The sequence below is a fragment of the Polistes dominula genome, unplaced genomic scaffold (assembly GCF_049000335.1).
Source record: "Polistes dominula isolate Pdom_NZ unplaced genomic scaffold, Pdom_raw_medaka contig_77, whole genome shotgun sequence".
In the NCBI taxonomy this organism is placed as follows: domain Eukaryota; kingdom Metazoa; phylum Arthropoda; class Insecta; order Hymenoptera; family Vespidae; genus Polistes; species Polistes dominula.
In genome coordinates this window covers 4,275,999-4,297,252 of record NW_028301152.1, presented here as the reverse complement: position 1 = coordinate 4,297,252, position 21,254 = coordinate 4,275,999, and the positions used below count along the sequence as shown (strand labels likewise).

Below are 21,254 nucleotides of genomic sequence, written 5' to 3'. Positions count from 1 at the left end.
ATATGCGGACGCACGCTCGAATGATTTGAAAAAGTCAAATTGTTAGATACAACGAAAATCGCTAAAATCGTTTTTTTCTTTTTCTTCCTTTTTCCCCCTTTTGGTTGTATGTTTTAAAAAAAAACACGCACGGCACAGTGATCCTGCACGCATTTTCAATCGATTTCGTAATACCGGAATTATTGTGAAAAGATTCGAAGTATTGTTTGAAATACTACACGTATATGCATATACAGTGGATGTAGAAAGTATTCGTACACCAATCAATTTGAAATAAAATCTTGTAAAATTGTTGTTTATTAATTAATCTTTTATAAACAATGAATTTGTACATATTCTTGAAAGTTTCTACAATAGATATAATGAAATAAAAAATAATTTTTTTGAATAAATTAAAAAATAGACAAGGAAAACGAAAAAATCGGCATAAAAATACGAGCTATTATAGTATTCCTACAAGTTTCGAACTATTTACAATAGAGTTTGTATACAAACCATAATGTAAACACAATGTGATTGCTTTCTAATTATAAATGGCCTTGACAGTGTATTTATAACAGATATTTTTTATCTGAATCATAATTAATACTTCGTAGGGTTTCCTTTTGATTTTATAACTGCCGCAACTCTTCTAGGCATTTAATTAACTAATTTTGATGTTAATTAAGGTGGGATCTTGTTCCATTCCTCCATGATAGCTTTTTTAAAGACTTCTTTATAGGAAATATGATATTTTATACCGATGTCATTGCTGACAGCAAGATTGAAAATAAATATTTCGAATATTAACTTATTATCGAAATCATATTGATATAATTTCTTATTTTCGCAAGTGTAGATACGCGTAAGATAAGACAATAATTTACCATAATAACGTTCCATACAATGAAGAGAAAATAAATGAATACATAATTTGAAACACATAGAAGAATAGATTTAAATTTTAATTTTTATAATGCGGAACTTACAATGATATTTTGACAGCTGATGAGAAGATCCACGATATTTATCCACGATATATTCGTTTTCGAAAAAAAAAAACCAATGATCTAATCACTACTAGATGATCCATTTATTCTCATGATAATAACACTGATATTGTGTTCCAAATGAAATTTTGTTCACTCTATCTCTCTTTTTTTAAACTTTTTTGAAAAAAAATACTCATCACACTTTATTCAATACCAAAGAAAAGAGTTACAAAGTAAATAAATGCATAAAATAAAGAAAAAAATAAAATTGCATACCTGCATTGAGCTACCGCGTATCGAGTACTACGAACTTCTCTTTACGGAGGTTCGGTTGATACTGTTGGCGAAATTATTAGGAAGTGGTGACAACTCGGGTAACGTACTCAGGTCACCTTGGTGGCGTCGTTGACGAGCCGCCGGGATGAAAATAATGGCTGGCACAAGAACATATTTTCAATCGTATCATAGGCTTTTCTCGGGTAATACTGAAATTCATTTCAAATTGTTACAACGATGTAATAAATTCTTTATTTTCATTCGCCGGTATTTTATCTTCCCAATAAGTTCATTTACAAACGTATATACCTATTCATGGATTTACACAGTACTTTATTTAAGCGATTTCGCTTTTACATTGTTTTCGAAATAACGATTAAAAAAAACTGTTAAGAATAAACAATTTTGCTTTACACATATTTTTATAAAGTCAATTTTTAATTCCATTTGGTTAATAACAGTAGTATTAAATCTAAAAAGAAGAGTATTAGTTTTTGTATACATTCAGAAACCATTCATGTGAATTTAACGCAGCAAATCTCAGTAAATCTTTAGCAGATAATTGGTGTGTATTGTTATTCTTTTTTTAATCGGAATATTTGTAAACTTTATGTTTATGCATATAGCTTTTTTAGCACTTTTGTAATTAACTTAACACTTTGCCGGCTGTTGTCACGTATACGTTATTTTTTTTGCCAACCGTTATCGGCCGCTGTCACGTACGCGTGACTTTTTTTTCTCCAGCGTGAATCTCGAGAAATATGCGGAAGGTAAAGTGTTAACATTTTATAGATTTTATTGTACAATTCGTAAAAAAAGGATGGACGCTGGACGAATTGGACCAGGACTCGAACCCGAATCTTTCGCTTTCCGAGAGAAAGCTCTCATCTAGTGAGTTATCCAAGGCCTACCGACTTATCCTTCTTCATGAATGCTTAATAAGTTTGGCATGAAGGCGTTCGTCCCACATTCCATCCCCCTACAACAACAAGCCACTATCGGCTAACCCCTTCTTGAAAAACCCTTTATTTTTGTAGGGAGTAAAGCGTAACTCCCTACTTACTCCGACAGATAGCGCAGCAGTCGTCGCTGCCAACCGCTGTAGCAGCAAGATGTACTAGGGGAATTTTATCCGAGTCACTCTTGACAGACTAAATAAATAAGCAGTATAACAACAGAAGTTGAGACGGCAAGATAAATAAAGATACTACTCCTAAACCATGTGTGAAATTCATTTTGTTCATTTCTCCGCACGTAGGATAATACATACATTTTTAATTAATTTTTCTCATGTTGTAAAATTGTAGAATATGTTACAAAACAAACCTCCATCCTGGACGAGCCCCCAATTCGTCCCATATTATTATACAAAAAGAAATTTAAAAGAAAAAACAGGTAAGAAAAGAAGTTCTCTATTTATAAATACAAATAACAATTTTAATCGTCTACGTAATGGAAATAGCAATACATAATGCTAAAAAATATTCCATGAATGAAGCCACAATAAAAATTATAAGAAATAATAAAAATTCTATTAGAAAAAGTGTAGTAACTGGAACTTGTATGAGTATGAACTTCATATATAAGGAATATTACAATTGAAAAAATTAATGATATGGATAAAAGAACAAACTTTGAATTAAATTTAATGAAATATGTAACTGGCTAAATTATGCACATTTTGATTTACACAGTTTTACATATAAAAAAATAACTATTTCGATTTATACAGTATTACAAGAAATCGATCTTCTGTTTAAATAGAAAGACAGGTGTATTTTTATAAACACAAATGGATGTCAACAAGCTTATAGTTACATTTAATATGCATAAAAACATGAATTCGAAAATAGAACATGTGCATATGTTGTTTCGTTTCATTATTTATTTACTATATTTAACATTTGTTCGTTATTGTTACGAAAGTATCTTTTTTTATTTGAATTGTTTGAAATTATTTTACGTCACGTAAATTATCTGATCGAAAAATCGAACAATTCAAAATTTGTAATGATTTAACATATAATGAAGTTTCATATAAAATTTAATAATTCAGGATCGTCATATATATTCTACTTCGTGAATGTAGACATAAAGATTATTTGCATAAAGAAGATATCAATTATTTTATCTACGTACTACGATAAAAGCGCTAAAAATAACAGAGAAATTTTAAAGTATCGAATTGAAAGAGCTCAAATTTTAAACAATTATTTGAAATTTAATCACTTTGACTTTACACCATTTATATTTATATGATTTTGTTTACAAATAGGATTTTTTCTGTTACTTGTGTGCTTATTTATATATACCGGGAATATCTAATTGTAAGAGAGAAATATTTATACGAACGCGAAAATTCAAACAATCGATTTGAAATAATACAAAATGATAACCATCACAAATAAACGTAATTAAAATTATTAAAATTGTCTAATTAACTATGTCATGGTAAAATAAATATTGAATATTTTGTAAGTAGAGAGAGAAAGAGAGAGAGGAATAACGGATGTAAAAAGGTTGGATGTGAACTGTAAAAATAAACGGAACGACATTGTTTCATTACACGTGGATACACATGTATTTACGTACTATTTTTTATTCATACTCGGTAGGCTTCACAACACACTGATTATAAAAAAAAAAAAAAAAAAAAAAAAAGAAAAAAGGAACTACAGACGTAGCGTCACAAACAAGAGTATCTTTGTCACCCGAGCAAATATCATTAATTTAACATTGAAAATCATGTATGTAAATATGATGTACGTTGAATTGTAGTGCATATTTTTCTATACTAAAATCCTAAAAACAGTTTTGTCTTTTAACACATTGTTACATCGTAAATCAACGCGTTTTTGAATCTATGAGATCCCTATTACATTCAGTAAATATTTCACCGATGTTGATTGTTCCATAATCAACGGCTTTAGTATTCCGGAAAACTTGGAGAAAAAACGGAAGAAAAAATATCGTTGGTTTCGTCTCTAAAAATTAAACGTGGAATGGATTCCGAAGGCGTATTGTTACACGAATAAGTATATTTATTTACAATGACTGCGATTAATGAATTACGAACCCGTTTTCAAATCACTTTCTGCATTAATACACTCTTATGTATATATACAGTTATTTATAAATACATCTATATTTTTTTTGAGGCCATCGATATTGTCAAGTTGAAATTGTCATTTTAAGCAACTAAAAACGCTTCAATAAGGCATAATTTGTGTCTCCATGAAAAACTATGCTGTAATTCTTTGTTATATAATGTATGAATTTATATATGATAGAATAAGAAGCATTGTCAAGGCACAAATACGGGCGGCATATATGCTATGCTAATTCTAACACAATAAATAGACAATTTCTTCCACGCATCTTTAATTTACATACTTTCAAATTGTAAGGCTTATTAATATACTTTTATAAGAATAATGCAGATGATTTGTAATCGGGTCTTACAAAAGAATTCAATGTATATATATATAAGTGTTTCAATTGATAAAGTAATTGAGAGAGTTGCAAGAATGTAATTTAAAACTCTTAGTATACAGTATGGTGCGATAATTATACATACATGTTGCGACGAAGCATCGTGTGCTCATTTCAATTGCTTGAAGCTCAATACACATAAACGTATGTTCAAATCTCTTATAATATTTAATCGATATTCTTTATGAATATAATTCATCCTTAAGAACTTCTGTTAGCGTCAAGGCTTAACAGGCAATTGCATGAAAATGTAAGGCAAATAAGATTGTATCTAGTATTGTTGGCGAAAGTATTCTTGTAATTACCGATTATTGTCACGATCTCTTGTATAACTTTCGTTATGAAAATCTTGTATATTTCAGTCTCTCTTATCATTTTTTGTTTCGTTATCTTGGCAAATTTTTTTAATTGTTGATCTCCCGATCGTAATTTGCTAATTTTGGTAGCAAAGAATCACAGCTAGACACATCGGCAAACGAGTGTTATTTAACAAGCGGCAGTGACTTCTGTTTCACGGTCGTACAATATTCTTACTTTAACTCATGTAACATCTGATTTTTCCTAAACTTATAATTAAAAAGTACATTAGAATATACATAAAAGGTAATAGCAGTTCATAAGCCAGAAATACGTTTGAATCTATATCGGAATACAAACATAATTAAGTATATGTCATTCTTAAATGAACCTTAATATTAATCACGTATACCTTGATTAAAAGACATAAAAGGAAATTATTTGTCATTAAACATTTCTATAAAAAAAAATCGCCTATATATATCGACACATTTGTAGCACGACTTTTACATAATGCAAGATATTTCTTAAATATATTCAAAGTTCAAAGTTTTCTATTTCTATTGCACTTTCATTAATTATTCGTACGACATTCCTGGCTCGTTATATAATAATAAATGAAAGGAGCTTATTATAAATATTTAACATTAAAAGATTATTTATTTAAAGTTAGAATTCCCTTTTCTCAAAAAGAAAAGAAGAATGTTGTAAAAATTAATTTCTTTCATTTTATTAATCATAAACTATACTGCATTATTTCAAAAGACACTTTTACTATAACGTTATATTATATTGTTATATCAAGAAATATATTTTATACTTAAAATTTATATAAATACTGCATAATATTAACCCTCTAAGTTCTTCATCGTAAATCATATTGTGGAACCAAACGTCACTATATTGGCTTTCGACCAAGTCACTTTTAAGCTTATCTCTCTTATTATTTTCATTATTTAAAAAGTAATGTGCATTACATAAATAATGGAAAATGTCATTCTTTGCTTTGATAAAAGTTTCTCTCGATAAACATTCTTTTCTAAGAATTTATTTATGTTTATATATACACGATAGAAAATATCGCCGTACTAGCGACGCAGTCTCGTTGTAACTAGAAGGTTAAATTTATATTAAAAAAATTACTAAATAAACATTTAAGGATTAATGAAGTATACAAAAAGTTCTATATGTTTATTACATTCTTCATTACTTTGTAAAGGGAAATCTTACTTTTAAAAATATTATTTAATTCATTATCGAGTTATGGTCAATACATGATCAACATAGCATGGCATACATAAAATGTTAAGGAAGCTTGCACAAAAAGTAATCCTTTAAAGCTGGATTACTTAATTTAAAATATCAAGAGATTATTGGATGCAGTTAACTTTCAAATGTCAACGTGAGATCAGCATCCAGCATTTCATACCGAAGTATCAATTATATTATTATCAGTAATGACAAAAATTAATAATTCTTATTTCATGATTATGATTATAATGATAAGTTTGGATAATCTAATCCTTGTTTAGGTATAAGTTGTAATTTTAAAGCACGCATAATTATACTTCAAAGGACTGGACATTAGAGTATTATATATTTAATGTATAACTTTCGTACGATAGGCACCAATTTTAGAGCCAAATATGAATTTCTGATTTTAATCTCTACTCCTATATTTATACATATATATAGTTATAGGGGTATTTATATATGTATATATCATCTTTCAGAAGGATAAAGTGATGCACGATTGACCCAACTCAGATTTCCCCTTCATTTTGACCCCTCCACCACCCTCCACCACGAATCGTACCAATTTAGTCAATATTCTAAGGAGATTTTTCAATCTATACCTGTTTGGGGAGATCGAGGTAGGAGACAATCTAGTTGTTGTAGTTTGTGATATGATTGCATTGACCCAGACCGATGAAGGCGAAATTTGGCCCAATAGGACTCGAACCGCCATGGAATTCTATACTCCTAATAAATCATGCGGTGACCAAATCAGTCAATTAACGGTTAGTGTTCTTCACAAATGTCTAAGAGATCTCCCTCAAATGAGATAGGAGGCTCAGAGCAACTCAAACGATAGATGAACCAAGTCCTTTTAAGGATAGATTCCACTGGGGCAGCCTTCACAGAGGAAACAGAATTAATCAGACTTGGATCTTTTTTGGCACTAACTCTGTGTAGAAGCGCCACGAAGAACAAAAAACAGATGGTGAATGCCTTTATAAAAAACCAATATAGAAGAAATCTTGCTTCTCTTGCCCAATAGCCCTCAAGCAATCCCTTCTCTCCCCCATGTGTCTCGTCCGTTGTGAAGTAGAACTTAAAAAGAGCTTAAAGACTACGAGTCAGATCTTTACCATCTTAGCTCATGAGTTTGTATTGTCAATAGGTAAAGATTATCATAATTGTTTTGCTCAAAGCTTCTTATCAGCTGCAGTTCTTACCCACACCGCAAAGAATGGTTTAGGTATCCTTCATGCATTGGAAAGTGTTTACTCATGTATATCAATCGCAGGATTCTTCCAGGACCAACTGACGGTAGATATCATGAAATATAATTACAACTGGGCAAGGATTATCTATCATAGATATTTGAGAGGACTTTTTCAGAAGAAAACTCGTTTCTAGCGACTGTATTTGCAGCAATGGTAGAGCAAGTTCAGAGAGTTAGGGTGTGGGATGCCGAATGGGTAAAGATGTGTGCAGATTCACCGGACACGAAGATTTTAGGGCGATTGTTATATGAGAAGTGTAAGCCGTCCTTGGATCAAATAATTGGATTTGGACTCTCTGGTATATTTGTTGAAGGAGACCAGAAAGAAACAGAGGAAACACAGGAAAAGAAATCAGTTATTTGACGAAGCTTTTGACGAGGCTTTTGAAAATGCTGCTGCCGAGGAGTAGAAGATTGATGAAAGTATAGATGAATCCTAGGCATTATCGAGATCTCATCGGATGACATGAATCTTGTGATCATAATATAGATTAAGAAAAAAAAAAGGTCGGAAAAATTGTAACTTATTTTGATGTGAATGGAATTTCAAATAGAATAATATCTAATGTATTTTACGTTAAAAAGTGTAAAAAAGTATATTGTAGTGAACGATTGAAATAAAGATGTTGGAATAAAAACTCGGAAAATTTAACAGCTATACATTAATTAAAATGATTTGAAATCAGGTTTTAACATATTTAGCTCTAAAAATAAGGTATTTTTATTGATTTAGGAAATTACTTTCTTCTATCACTCGATAGATAACTTGTGCTTAAACTTCAATTTCTTATATCATTCTTGTATTGTCCCTTAAGATCGTCTAGAAAAGCACTTGCAGTATGCTACTAGCCAATATCTTCAGAACAATTTCCCATATAAAATAAAATATTATGACTGTTGAATAGATTTGAAAAATATTCCTCATATGTGTATATAAGATATCCTATTTCTAGTATAATTATTTCCATGTATAACAGCCCAAATGTGGTATAACTCTGAACATATACCACATTATCTGAGAAATTTTTATATTCCAACAATTACTCTTTATCTATCTAATTTCTTTTAATTATTCATTTCATTAAAAATATTCCTTAAACATTTTTAAACCTTTACACTCGATAGTTCTTTTTATTAAAGTGAATTAACAACTCGAAACGGCTTTACAAATATTTGACAAATCTTATACAGCTTATTTAGAATAAGTTGATACTAATCTTTACATCTTAAAAAAAAAAAACAATTTATTAAATATTATTCTCTATGTTCCTTGTTTGTGCAGTATTTTCTAACATAATGATCAAGACTCAATTTGTCAGAACAGATCGTAATAAAATTTTATTTTGTTTTCCACAAGGTTTATTTCATTGAGAGCAAATCTTGAAACCTTTCTTATGTTAAACGAACAAAAAACTTTCTATTTAAACAAATTTTATCGACACAATTTTGTTGATAAAAAAAAACCTAATTTTTTACATACTACAGACATTGTACATTCGCCTGTAGTATCACTATCATAATTCATACATTTTAGTATAAACGAATACCGTCACTACTTAGTCACTACTCAAATTAATGGATCAAATCAAGTATCCCTGGAGACACTTCTCGAGTGTAAAGGGTCAAATATGCTAAAATAAAACATGTCACAATAAATGATCATCTTTGATACTTACACCTAAACCATCCACTTTCCTGAAAATACTATCTATTGTACAATCCACATAATATATGTTTCCGCACTAAAACTCACTTATCTATTACCACTAGTGGTTCTTCCTGCTTATATTATCAATCTGTATATGATTTATGACACAGAACTTATAGCATTATGTGGTGAACCCATTTGTGTTAGCACCTTATCCAACCATTGCAAAGGTCCATGTAAATGTGCTTCTATCCAACAAGGTGTAGATGTAACATCTTGTCGGTGATACTCAGCACCCCATCCTTTTACAAAAGACATTCTAAAAAATTAAGAAGGTGAAAAAAATGCCAAATTATTAGTAAAAAGGTGAAATAATGAAAATATAAGCATACCTTATTGTACACATTTTTGTTAACTCATAAACAGCTTCAAAGCCATGATTAACACTTTGTGACAACAATTGAGCAAATTCTTGATTATTAAATATTTTAAGCGAGCATCCAGGAGGAATTTTACAAACTGTACTAGGATGAAAACCATGATGATGATTACAATTTCTAGATTGAACAAATATAGCTGAATCTGAAAGACATTCTGCATAAACTTCTCCACCAACATAGTAGAGATGCACTCCTTTTCCAATGTGTCTTCTAGTATTTTCTATAGTAGAATTTCGATTTACATTGGACAACTGACCCAAACAAAAGCGATCAGAGTTATTACTTGGATTCGTAAAACCATCTACTATAACAGAATGAGACTGACAATGAAAAACTTCTCCTACTCTACAGTTTAATTCATAATATGCGATAGATGCCCAATATGGTGGTTCTTGATAACACACTGGTGCTACTTCGGCAGGACCACTTGTGTCCATTGGGACTGAATCTGGTTGAGGAGATTGACCTGGTTGAGAACCATCTTCCGGAGGAGAATATGCCGGAGGTGGTGTCTCTGGTAATCCATTTGTACCATAAGGACTTTGTGGATTCGGCGAAGTAGTACTTCCTGGACTAGGTACAGAACTGACAGAAGACATAGGAGATGTTGGATTTACACCACCGGTAGAACTTGCGTTAAAGCCACTGGATGAATAAGATACATTGTGCGGCATGGTTGGCTCTGCTAATTGTTGAAATGGTAGAAGAGAATGTCCAGGAGCATATTCTGAATGTCTTGGAACAAGTACTGGTGGAAGTACAGGACTTTCCACTCTTTTGTAATGATAAGGATTAATGCAAACTTCTTTTTGCTTAGCAGAAAATGGATATTGACACACTTCAAGCGGTTTCAATTCATGATGAGATTGTAAATCTGGCCATCTCCATACCCGACAATAAATTACATGCGGTAATCCTTTGCGATGGGATACTTGTAATCTACCATCTAAGCTTCTTGGTATCGTTACACATTTACTAGGTGTGCCAGGGCAACTTAAGGCCCTTTCCAATTCCTCTATAGCACCTTTCCTTTTTTTCAATTTTTTTACCAAAGAATCGACTGCCTTCTCAGCCCATTTTTCTTCTTCATCTCCTTGTTTCCAGCCAAGCAATTTTTTTACAGCTGGACTAGTGAAAGAAAACAAACTATTTAATGAAGACATAGGTCCGGAACTTGATGAACCTTCTTCATCATCCATGTTGAAAGTATTTAGATATTAATTAGGCTAATGGTTTTTTATTTAATTCTTTCTCCTAACTACGATCTGTAACAGAATACAATTGAAATATAAATACCACATATAATATTTACAATTTGGTATTTATTAAAATGAAAAAAGTTTATTTTTAAATTCAAAATATTTAATAAATATAAAATATAAATCAGCTAGATACAATGATATAGATGCTGTTAACTGAAGTCAATAATAGTATCAAAGAGGTTAAAAAACTTTATAAATATTATAAATATTGAACTTTTTTTAGGTTAATCGTGCCTGTCTTTTTGCTTATATTCTATTCTTAAGAAAAAAGCTGTTACTAAAGCTTCTCATGACAAATCGAAACGTATGCTTTTACAAATAAAAAATACATAGAGCTAATTGTAAATTCCAAAAGTTTCTTATTCGTGAAAATTTAACATAACCTAAAATGAAGTTTCTCTTAATAATTGTGAATATGATATAAAACTATCAATAATAGATATAAAAAAAAAGTTAGGTTAGAATTCCGAAATGTTTTCAAGATTACGTTGCCGAAAGAAAAAAAAAATGTACAAGAATTGAACGCGCGCGCTCACGAAAATGCATTAAAAATTTACATTTACGAAACTCAAATTTTGTACAATAATAGAATAAGTATAGTATGAATATTTACTTACGTATCTAACGCTACCGATTCAGCATCATTGTTTTTACTAAATCTCTCTCCTACTAGGAGTAAATTGACGCCACGCTTTCGCCATCGTGAAATAAGTAAAAGGCGGCTGGAATCGTGTATCGATTCTTTACGCGTTCGAGTTTAGAGCTGATTTAATGGCGCAATGACGATTCTTACGAACTTGATAATCACCTAAGTAAATTTCACATCGATACAATATTATCCGCTTCACAGCATTCTCACTTTTTTTTTCCTCCCGCCCTTCCAATCATTCTTACTCACTCTCTCCCTCACTACCTCTCTTTCTTTCTCTATATTTCTTTCTTTATATCTTTTCTTTCTTTCTCTTTCTCTCTCTCTCTCTCTCTCTCCCTCTTTCTCCGTTTTTTTCTTTTCCCTTTCTTTTCCTATCTCTCTTTTTGTCTATAGCTCCCTCCCGCTTGTTTGCACAGCAAAAGAGACAAGGGTATTTCTAAGGAAATTAAAAACAGAGTACTTTCACTCGTCAGTGAGAAGAGAAAGAGTATTATTGTCGATAAATTTTTTTGCCTTTACTTACCACAATCGATTATCGAGATGATTATTGTCGACTTATCTATTCTTTTTCCAAAAATTGTAAAGTTAACAATTCTTATCCCTTAGGCATCTCGTTAGTGCGGATTAAGAGCAAGTAAGAGCGAATGTTTACTCTACAGAGAATGGGACGTCGCATAGCAGCATTATGGCGTTGCTGAACCATCATGGCGACGTGTTTATGAGACTCGCGTTCGCCGTAACTGTTATACCAACAGTCGCATATGTCCATCACATTTCTCTTCCATATCGAAGACTTTTGATATGTCTTCTTGTCTGCATCATTGGAATGCTTATATCATACGAAGAAACTTCTAACCTGCTTGCTTTAGCATTAATCACTACTCTCTGACGCACGTTTACATACTCTCATAGTTACACACAATACATACACCGCGATTCGATATGATAAGAATTAGTCAGTGTACAAAAAAAAAGCAGAAAAGAACGCAATACTCTTGACTCTAGTTTTTCATCGATAATTTCGATTATTTTTTATGACCTAAATATGTTTTTTTAATCTCTGCAATATATAATTACCAAGCTCTCTATGTATTTGTTTTATGATATCTTTTAAATTCTTTGTATATATTTATATAGTCAGCGTATCGTTCGAGAATCATATATAAAGCGCTGATTGGCGAAGCTGTGAATGAGAGAAGGGTGGGAAATTCGAATAATTGCATTACCGAGAAAAAGATTAGTATTATAAAATTTACTCAATTATGATAGTGTAATGATGACATGGCTAAATTACCTATTCTTCTCTCGTGCTATCATGTTAACAATGTGCAGTTACGTCCTTCTTTCTGAGTAATCTAAAAAATACATATACGCAAATAGTTATGTATCCGTATATCGTATACAAAGGTAAAATTGTAAAACAATTTACCTTAATGCCCGATTAGTCACGATATTAATCATCTATTAGAAATATTACAAAATTATAAATTTTATTTTTCTATTGTAAGAACAGTATACAATTTTATATTTATTTCTTTTTTTTTATTAATACACATATTGTTTCGTTAATGCTCTTAAAAATTTTGCTTTCCGTATATTTGCTGCTTCTCTCTGGATTTCTTCATTATTATTAGAGTTTAATTCTAACAAACCTATTGTTTTAATCTGAAAATAATTTATTACAATATTAAAATCGAGAAATAAAATTAACTTATTTGTATATATGTTAGCGTTACTTTGTAAAATCCGTTAATACGTGAAATGACTAGTTAAACCCTGAAATAACTATATTGATCTATTTAAATATGAAAGAAGGCAGAACTACATACTTTAACTAGGTAATATATGAATTTACATGAGTCGAATAGTTAAAGTATAAAATTAAAATTTAATCCGTACATTAGATTTAATAAAACAGCACAACTAACAGAGAACATTGGTTTTTAAAGTACAAAAACGATAAGAACGGATAGCATTGTTGTAGAAAGAAAAGAAGACTTTAAAGACAAATCAAATTCAATTTCATACTTTGATTACTCGCATCTTGTGAACTCATATATAAAATAATGATATTATTTTAATATTGCATACACATTAATATTATTTAATATTTAATAAAATAATGATATTTTCCCAAATTATTAATATTAGTATATAATAAAATTCTTTTTATATGCTTTCTCAAAAATGCCTAATTATTTTGGGTAAAACCTAGGGTTTCCACGATTTAACTGAATTATACAATTTAACATTGACATATATTTATCGACTAATACTTACAGCAAGTTGCTTTCTATGATATTCACCCCGTTTAGTATGTAACTGAATAAGATATTCTAATATTGTTGTGTCCCAAATGCAATGATAATACGCATCCATAGCATCTGCTGTTGTACAACTTTTTTGATCACTTCCTGCCATTTTAAATGCTAGAGCATAGTCTACTTCTTCCAAAAATTGACATAATATGGCTGCTTGCGTATAGCATTGCAAATGAGCACAACATTTAATCATTCTTCTATAAACAAGATCATCTATTTGTGTACGTGGTATAGGTTGACTAAAGAAATCACTAGCAACCATTATCGCTTCTAGGTAGTATTTCATTGCACTCTCATAATAGCCTAGAACTATTGAAATATTTTATTATAATAAGTATCATATTATAAAAAAAATATTCTTTTTGTATTATCTATTTATTATATACTTACCAAAGTTAAGATCACCTGTTAATCGCAACCAAAGAATATTAGTGGGGTGATATTTTAACGCTTGCATTAATAATTGAAATAATAATTCTCCAATGTATCTAATATTATAAAAATTGGTACTGCAAATAACATAAACATTGTTAATGTACATCCATAATATATGTAGAATAGAATTATAAAACATATTATTTACTTTAGTACTCCTGCTGGCCAAAGAGTAAGATACTGTGTATGCAATTCTAGACTAGATTCATCGCGTAATACATTGCGTAAACGTGCTAATAGAGAAATAACAACAGTAAGAGCCATTGGTTCACGTAGTCTGTTTAAGGTCCCTAATATACTAGCACTGGCATCTCTTGATGCACTTCCAACAGCAGTACCGCTATTACCACTACTACTTCGTTTTTGTGGTTGATCTCTAGATGCTCCAAAAGCTGTTAAAACTATTTATAAAAATAATTTATAATATTGTTCTAATAAATAAGTAGAATATAATAATTAATTAATTATAGAATGCTTACTCATATCCCATGCTTCTCTAGGAAATTTTCTTGTCCCTTTATACTTAACAATATCTTGACAAACGCTACTAATAGCAGCTGCAAATTCTGTATAACTCCATCGTTTTTCTAAGCTTGTCAGATAATCCCATTCGGACATATTTAATAGAAAAACAGTGCAATATTCAATGATTTCTTGTCTTGGAATAACTTGGTCAGTTGCTTGCAATGAACCAAGACACTGTTTACTTCTTGTAACTAAATTTGGTATATTACCTAAAATAAAATAATATTATGTTATTACAGTCAATTTCATTCATAATTTAAATCACTTTTTTATTTATACTTGCATATGTTTGTTGCTGGCCAAGCATGGAGACACCTCCATATATCAACAAGTAATGATTCCCAATTAATTAATTTAGATAATTTAAAAACTAATGTATTTCCAGTCTGTGAATGCTGTTGCACTTCCTTTTCTAAAACAAGTAATAATTCAATAGCTCCTTCAAAGTCTTTAGATATTACTAATTCTCTGCTTTTAGCCAAAAGAACGTATGAGTAATCTTGAAGAAATCCTCGAGGAAGAGACATTACAACACTTTGTAACGGTATAGGTAATTCCCAATAATTGTTTATGTGCCATGATGGCTTCATACGACGTTTGCTATCCAAGAGTAATAAAGTCTCACGAATTTCTTGACAATCATAAGACTGTATGAGTTTCTGTTCTAATTCAAAAATTTCTATTCTCGTATTATCTATAAATCAAATTTATATTAATTTTTTTAATAAGTATTTATATACGTATAACATTTGCTTGTACTTTTAGATGTTAAATATTTACATGCAGATCTCATAGGTGGAATGCCCCAGTCATCATTCAATAATAAATTTGGTAATTCAATTTCTTCAAATGATGCCTTTTTTCTTATTTCATGTAATTCCCTTTCATTGAAAAGAGTTACGTAATTAGGATTATTAAGTAATCTAGATGCCAATCCCTCTAAATCACTTGTATTTATAATGTAAAGAATATAACGAGAGATACATTTTTTATCTACAGGCGTTGCTTTCTCCATAACACTATCAAGAGCCTATACAATAAATTTATTAAACACATAAATAATAGCTTTGTTTTAAATATTGTAATTAACTGTTTTAACAAATTTTACTTACCCAAAATAGCACATCGAGACCTTTAGCACCGGCTGCTTGTATTTCAGAGACATAATCTCCAAAAATAACACTTTCATTGAGTATATTGCGAACTAAATTCAAACATTGTATTTGCAATAATAAATCACGAGCTACAACAAGTTTTCTATTTACAGATCCTCCTTGAATATCCAATTCTAAATTATCCCTAAAGACTTTTGGTATCTCTCTTGACATATTATCAGTTTGTAAAATTTGTAATATATTCTAAAATATTATTTTCGTATTATACATATTTTACACAAATATTAAATAATTTTAATCATTAATAATGTATATATACCAAATATTGATCTTTGATCGATGATTGTAATTGCTGAGTTAGAGTGGATTTTACACCATCTACAGGAACTTCACAAGCTAAACAACATCCATCTAAAAATTCTTTTTGTATCTTGCAGTATGTCAAAGGTTCTGAGCTATCAAATCTGTAAAATATTTCTTTTGCTTGACAAATGTGGCTCTTTGCTTCTTGATATTCTTCCCGTAATAAATGAAATACAGCCAAATCATAATGTATCTGAAAAAATAATTTAAAAATAATATATCATAAACTCTAGTTTGTTAACATACAAATTATTTTTATATTTATCTGAATATATAATACCTGACATTTAACTTCTTCGATATTGATAGGATACATATTTTCCCACTTTTGTTTTATTTCTGTACTATCTTCAGTAAGCATTTGAAAAGTATCAAAAGACAGTGATTTCAAGTTTAAATCCGTTGATTGTAAGACTGCATTTAAAGTATTAACACTATTGGGTATATTTATCTCTAATTTTCTAATAATTTCATCCACTAAGCCTGGTGGTACATAAGTAGATTCCTGAATACCTGGTCTAAAAATATAACATTTACATGAATACATAGAAATATACAGATAGTATTTGAAAATGTTAAAATCTCACATATGAAGAAACTGCTGTTTTGATTGCTTATTATTTAAAGCTCTGTAAATAATTGCTCTTATGTGCCATCTGTGATATAAGATAATTGTAAACAGCGTTTGGTCAGAAACATTATGTATAGAGAAATCAGGAATAGCAGGTATTTCAACGATAGTGTCCGTTGTTATATAAAACAGATCTTGTAATAAAGTTACTTGTATTGGTAAAGGTAATTTCTTTTCCAATATATCTAAATTCCAATTTAAATGCGCTGCTACTTTCAAGGCAAGAATTTTCAATGCAAGATTTTTATGCGACCACTTAGTCGTACTAGATTTTGTTTCATTTACTTCTACATCTGTAGATTTTGTATCACTTTCCTTCTGATCCGAATTAATTGTTATAAATTTAATTATTAAATCAGTAGATGATGGGTCTACGAGAAAAAAGAATTCAATCAATGAACATTCATAAAATATTGTAATTTTTATATTCCATATTTGATTAATTACCTGGATTAGGCTTTGATAAATGTTTCTGTAGTAAAGAAGGATTTAATAAAAATTCAAACCAAAGAATTGTATCTGGTGAAATAGGAACTGTTCCTGGTCTTAACAAATCTACATCCATGATTTTTGTATTAATGTAAGTAAAAACAGATGTGTTTTGATACGAGTTACATTTACTGTAAAAACAAATACGCAGGTTAGATGCGTAATTCAAACCACTTAGTATGTAGTATGCACATACGTTCTATCCATTTTTCGTCGTAAATTAAAAAACTATATTCTTTTTTATTAACAATTTTATATATAAAATTTTTTATATTATATATATATATTTTTTAATAAGATATAATATACACGTAAAAATATTGCAAAAGATAAACAAGTCACATTGTTCTTCACTGATCCTTTCGAAGTAAATAATGTCTTCTTTGACTTTTTCTAACCTAAAATAGTATATTTAAATATATAAATATCACTTTATGTAGCAATACGATGCAGTAATACTTATTATTATAATATAAATATAATAATATAAATTTTAATGATTATAATATCGATATATGTGCATAAAATTAGTGAAATATGGGGAATGATATTAATTTATTAATAAAACATGATTATGATAATAGTTTTGAACTTCACAAAACTCATGATTGGTCCATTATATCACATGACTTTTGGCGGTCAACGTAACGCTCGTTTGATCGATGGTTATGCTTCATTGTGATGCATTCATCGTGATATTTTAAATCGTTTTCAATTTTTCCAATAGTTTGAGAAAAATAAATAGATAATTATGGTAAAATTAACATCAAAATTTATCGAAAAGAAGTACGTTCAAGTTCAACCAAAATCCCTTAGTAAGGCAAATAAAAAACAAGAATTATGGAAGTTAACTCATTTGTACATGAATGGAATGTTTATCAATGAAATTGTAAGTTTATTTTTATAAAAATTATGAGACCATTTAATTATTTATATTTAAATATATAAACTTATCGCAGGGTAATTTTGCTGTGTGCAAAAATTTAAAAGTAATTTATCTTCAAGATAATAATATATCACGTATAGAAAATTTACACTTTGCAACACATTTAACACATTTATATATGCAACATAATAAAATAAGTAAGTTAGAAAATTTAGATTGCCTACAGAATTTGCGCAAACTTTATGTAGGATATAATTGCATTAGCGTAATTGAGGGATTAGAAAATCTAGAAAATTTAATAGAACTACATGCAGAAAATCAATCCTTAACTCTAGGCGAAACATTGTGCTTTGAGCCGCGCAGTGCTATAACATTATCTGTAAGTTACAACAAAATAATATGTTGCATGTTATATTATGGTCGTTAATTCATTATAATTATGTAAAAATATTTTGCAGAAATGTTTAAAAAAACTTAATATATCAAATAATAAAATGACTACTTTAACTGATATAGCAAATTTTAGTGAATTGGAAATATTGGAAGCGAAAAATAATTTACTTGAAGATATTGAGGATTTAACTCAAATAATAAGTACATTAATTTCACTTAAAGAATTATACATGAATGGTAATCCAGTTGCTCACAAACATAGATATAAGGAAAGCCTTATTGCTAATAGTAATACATTAGGTTGTTTTATTTTGTTTTTTGCATTTCTTAATAAATATAGCTGCAAATATTAATTTTTATTTCTTGTATACAGCAAATTTAGATGGGAAGAATATTTCTGATACTTGTCGCAGGTTTTTACAGGTTTTCAAAGAGAAACGTTTTAAGGAATCAATTAAAAAAATAACAGTACCGATAACAGATGACATTGCAAGTACGTTTGTTTATTTCTTAAATATTTTTATCACATATATATAGCAAATGTGTTAAATTATTATATATAATTTGATTATATACATATTTTCATAATCATAGATTCCTTGAATTTGCCTCCTGCATTTAAAAAATCTGTGTATAGAGCGATATTTCAACAACCTGGACCTAAATTATCTATAAAAGTTACATCTGCTATGGGAGAATTACAGCCTCACAGTTTTCCATTATGGAAAACAGGTAAAAATAATTAAGATAAATTGTTATTGCATTAATAATAAAATTCTTTTACTAGCTGCTGGTATAAACAGTCTAAAGAATAACCACGTAACTCCAAGACCATTTTGGAGAAATAAAACAAATGAAAAGGAAATATGTAAATTAAATGCTATAAATAACAAATCAATCATGTTTCCACCAATCTGATAAATGTTGGTAAAATCAATGATTAATATCGAATATATTTTGTTATACCTATTGACCTATATATTGGAATGTCTTAACAGCTTTAACATACATTTGTATAAAAATAAAAAAAGAATATGTGTAAATCAAAAAGAATATGATCATTTAAAAAAAGTGAATAATTTGTTATCAATTACAATAATACTTTTATATATTTTAGCACTAATACTACATTTGACCCATCAATAATCATCTATATATAACTTGAGAATTTAACTTACAATTAAATTTACTTGTGAACTAAAGTATAATATGGATAAGGTATAAAAAAAAGGAAATTGATAACTATAAGTATGTAGACATTGGTTCATTTCAAGGAAGGTATAATAACACTTTCATATGTATTCAATCTGTAATAATATAAATACATTTGAAATAAATGAACAACAGAAATATCAGAATGTAAACTTATATACTACATTTGTACGCTGCTTGAAGATCCATACGTAATCTTTTCAATTCGATTTATGTTAATTTAAATGCAACTAAACAATACAAAAACCAATGGTGCTTCAAACATTACACAAGTATAATAATCTAGAGTTTTTGCACTATTTTATTTAATATCATAAAAATAATTAATGCTAGACTGTAACATTGACACAAAAGCACATACTATTTCTAAGCTGAAATAATATATATAAACATAATTTTTTATAAGAAATTAAAAATAAATAATATTCAAATGATATATTTTTATATATATAATACACGATATTAGTTACTATAAGCATGGAATGTTAGACATAGTACGAAGTGACATTTTTTATGAAATAAGAACATAAAACAATGCAAATCGTTTAAAATTCGTTATATTTAAATAAATATATTAAACCTCTCAAAAAGAACTTTTTTTATTATTTCCAAATAATTTTAAGAAATATTACACAATTTATCTATTATTTTAAAATTTTACGTCATGAAGTATTCATAAAATATTTAAACTAATTATGATTATGTTATGTGCTTCTGATAAATGCAATGTTAGTGCAGTAAAAATACATAATACAATACATTTATAGATACAAAGCATATTTTGTCTCGTAATTAATATTAAAGCAAATAACTTTTAGGATTTTTCTTAAAAAATAATAGCAGATAGCACATTCTTATAATTAAAGCATTTTAATTAGATTATAAATGAAACAAAAATAAATATCTTTATAGATAATTGAAACTGATACATTTATGTCAAAAATAAATATTTTCTTTTTAGATATATAGTTTGACAAAAATATTTTCAAAGACAACGTAGCATAAGATTTGTTGTTCGTCAATCATATTTTGAAGAATGAATATGCACATCTATAATAAAAGTATAAAATAAAAGTAACTTTTAAATATAACATAAAGCGGTTTTAAAAATATTTTCTTGCGTGGTATTTACATAAAAGCTAGAATATATAATATTTTTTTATAAGCCTGTAAAAGTATAAAAATAAAAAATTGAAAAATCTTTATAATTAATAATTATATAATGCTTGTAACACTGTATCATTTGTGCAAGATACATATTAACTAATAGCAAATTATAAATGATGTATTTTATATAAAAAATTTATACCATATATATTATTCCTTTATCAGTGTTA

The 21,254-nt window shown here is 28.9% G+C and overlaps 4 protein-coding genes and 1 long non-coding RNA gene across 6 annotated transcripts in view; 2 read left to right on the top strand and 3 right to left on the bottom strand.

Moving 5' to 3' along the window:
* toc (toucan) overlaps nucleotides 1-1,389 on the bottom strand; it is a 43,002-nt gene extending 41,613 nt beyond the window's left edge. Inside the window, exon 1 of one of the 2 annotated variants that reach the window (XM_015316762.2) lies at nucleotides 1,248-1,389. The gene's annotated coding sequence lies outside the window, so the exon portion shown is untranslated. Of the gene's footprint in view, nucleotides 1-968; nucleotides 1,141-1,247 lie in introns of those variants that run through there. The other variant, XM_015316764.2, reaches the window with a different exon arrangement.
* Nucleotides 1,390-1,549: 160 nt separating this feature from the next.
* LOC149030668 (uncharacterized) lies at nucleotides 1,550-3,820 on the top strand. The gene is made up of 2 exons (XR_016178456.1): nucleotides 1,550-2,469; nucleotides 2,555-3,820. It is a non-coding gene; the product is annotated as an uncharacterized LOC149030668 (long non-coding RNA).
* Nucleotides 3,821-4,497: 677 nt separating this feature from the next.
* Mad (mothers against decapentaplegic homolog 1) lies at nucleotides 4,498-11,711 on the bottom strand. The gene is made up of 3 exons (XM_015316769.2): nucleotides 11,513-11,711; nucleotides 9,586-10,898; nucleotides 4,498-9,512 (listed from the first exon to the last, which is right to left on the bottom strand). Exons 2-3 carry the CDS (start codon nucleotides 10,830-10,832, stop codon nucleotides 9,353-9,355), a joined length of 1,407 nt encoding a protein of 468 aa, XP_015172255.1. The 5' UTR covers nucleotides 10,833-10,898; nucleotides 11,513-11,711; the 3' UTR covers nucleotides 4,498-9,352.
* Nucleotides 11,712-13,018: 1,307 nt separating this feature from the next.
* Nucleotides 13,019-17,927, bottom strand: IntS8 (integrator complex subunit 8). The gene is made up of 13 exons (XM_015316771.2): nucleotides 17,623-17,927; nucleotides 17,385-17,557; nucleotides 16,894-17,308; nucleotides 16,587-16,824; nucleotides 16,263-16,499; nucleotides 15,941-16,186; nucleotides 15,609-15,858; nucleotides 15,112-15,522; nucleotides 14,783-15,037; nucleotides 14,452-14,704; nucleotides 14,259-14,377; nucleotides 13,828-14,177; nucleotides 13,019-13,212 (listed from the first exon to the last, which is right to left on the bottom strand). The coding sequence occupies exons 1-13, from the start codon at nucleotides 17,631-17,633 to the stop codon at nucleotides 13,093-13,095; spliced, it is 3,078 nt and encodes a 1,025-aa protein (XP_015172257.2). The 5' UTR covers nucleotides 17,634-17,927; the 3' UTR covers nucleotides 13,019-13,092.
* Nucleotides 17,928-18,114: 187 nt separating this feature from the next.
* Nucleotides 18,115-20,818, top strand: LOC107064293 (protein phosphatase 1 regulatory subunit 42). The gene is made up of 6 exons (XM_089178116.1): nucleotides 18,115-18,315; nucleotides 18,386-18,691; nucleotides 18,771-19,005; nucleotides 19,079-19,198; nucleotides 19,300-19,437; nucleotides 19,493-20,818. Exons 1-6 carry the CDS (start codon nucleotides 18,178-18,180, stop codon nucleotides 19,621-19,623), a joined length of 1,068 nt encoding a protein of 355 aa, XP_089034242.1. The 5' UTR covers nucleotides 18,115-18,177; the 3' UTR covers nucleotides 19,624-20,818.
* The last annotated feature ends 436 nt before the right edge of the window (nucleotides 20,819-21,254 follow it).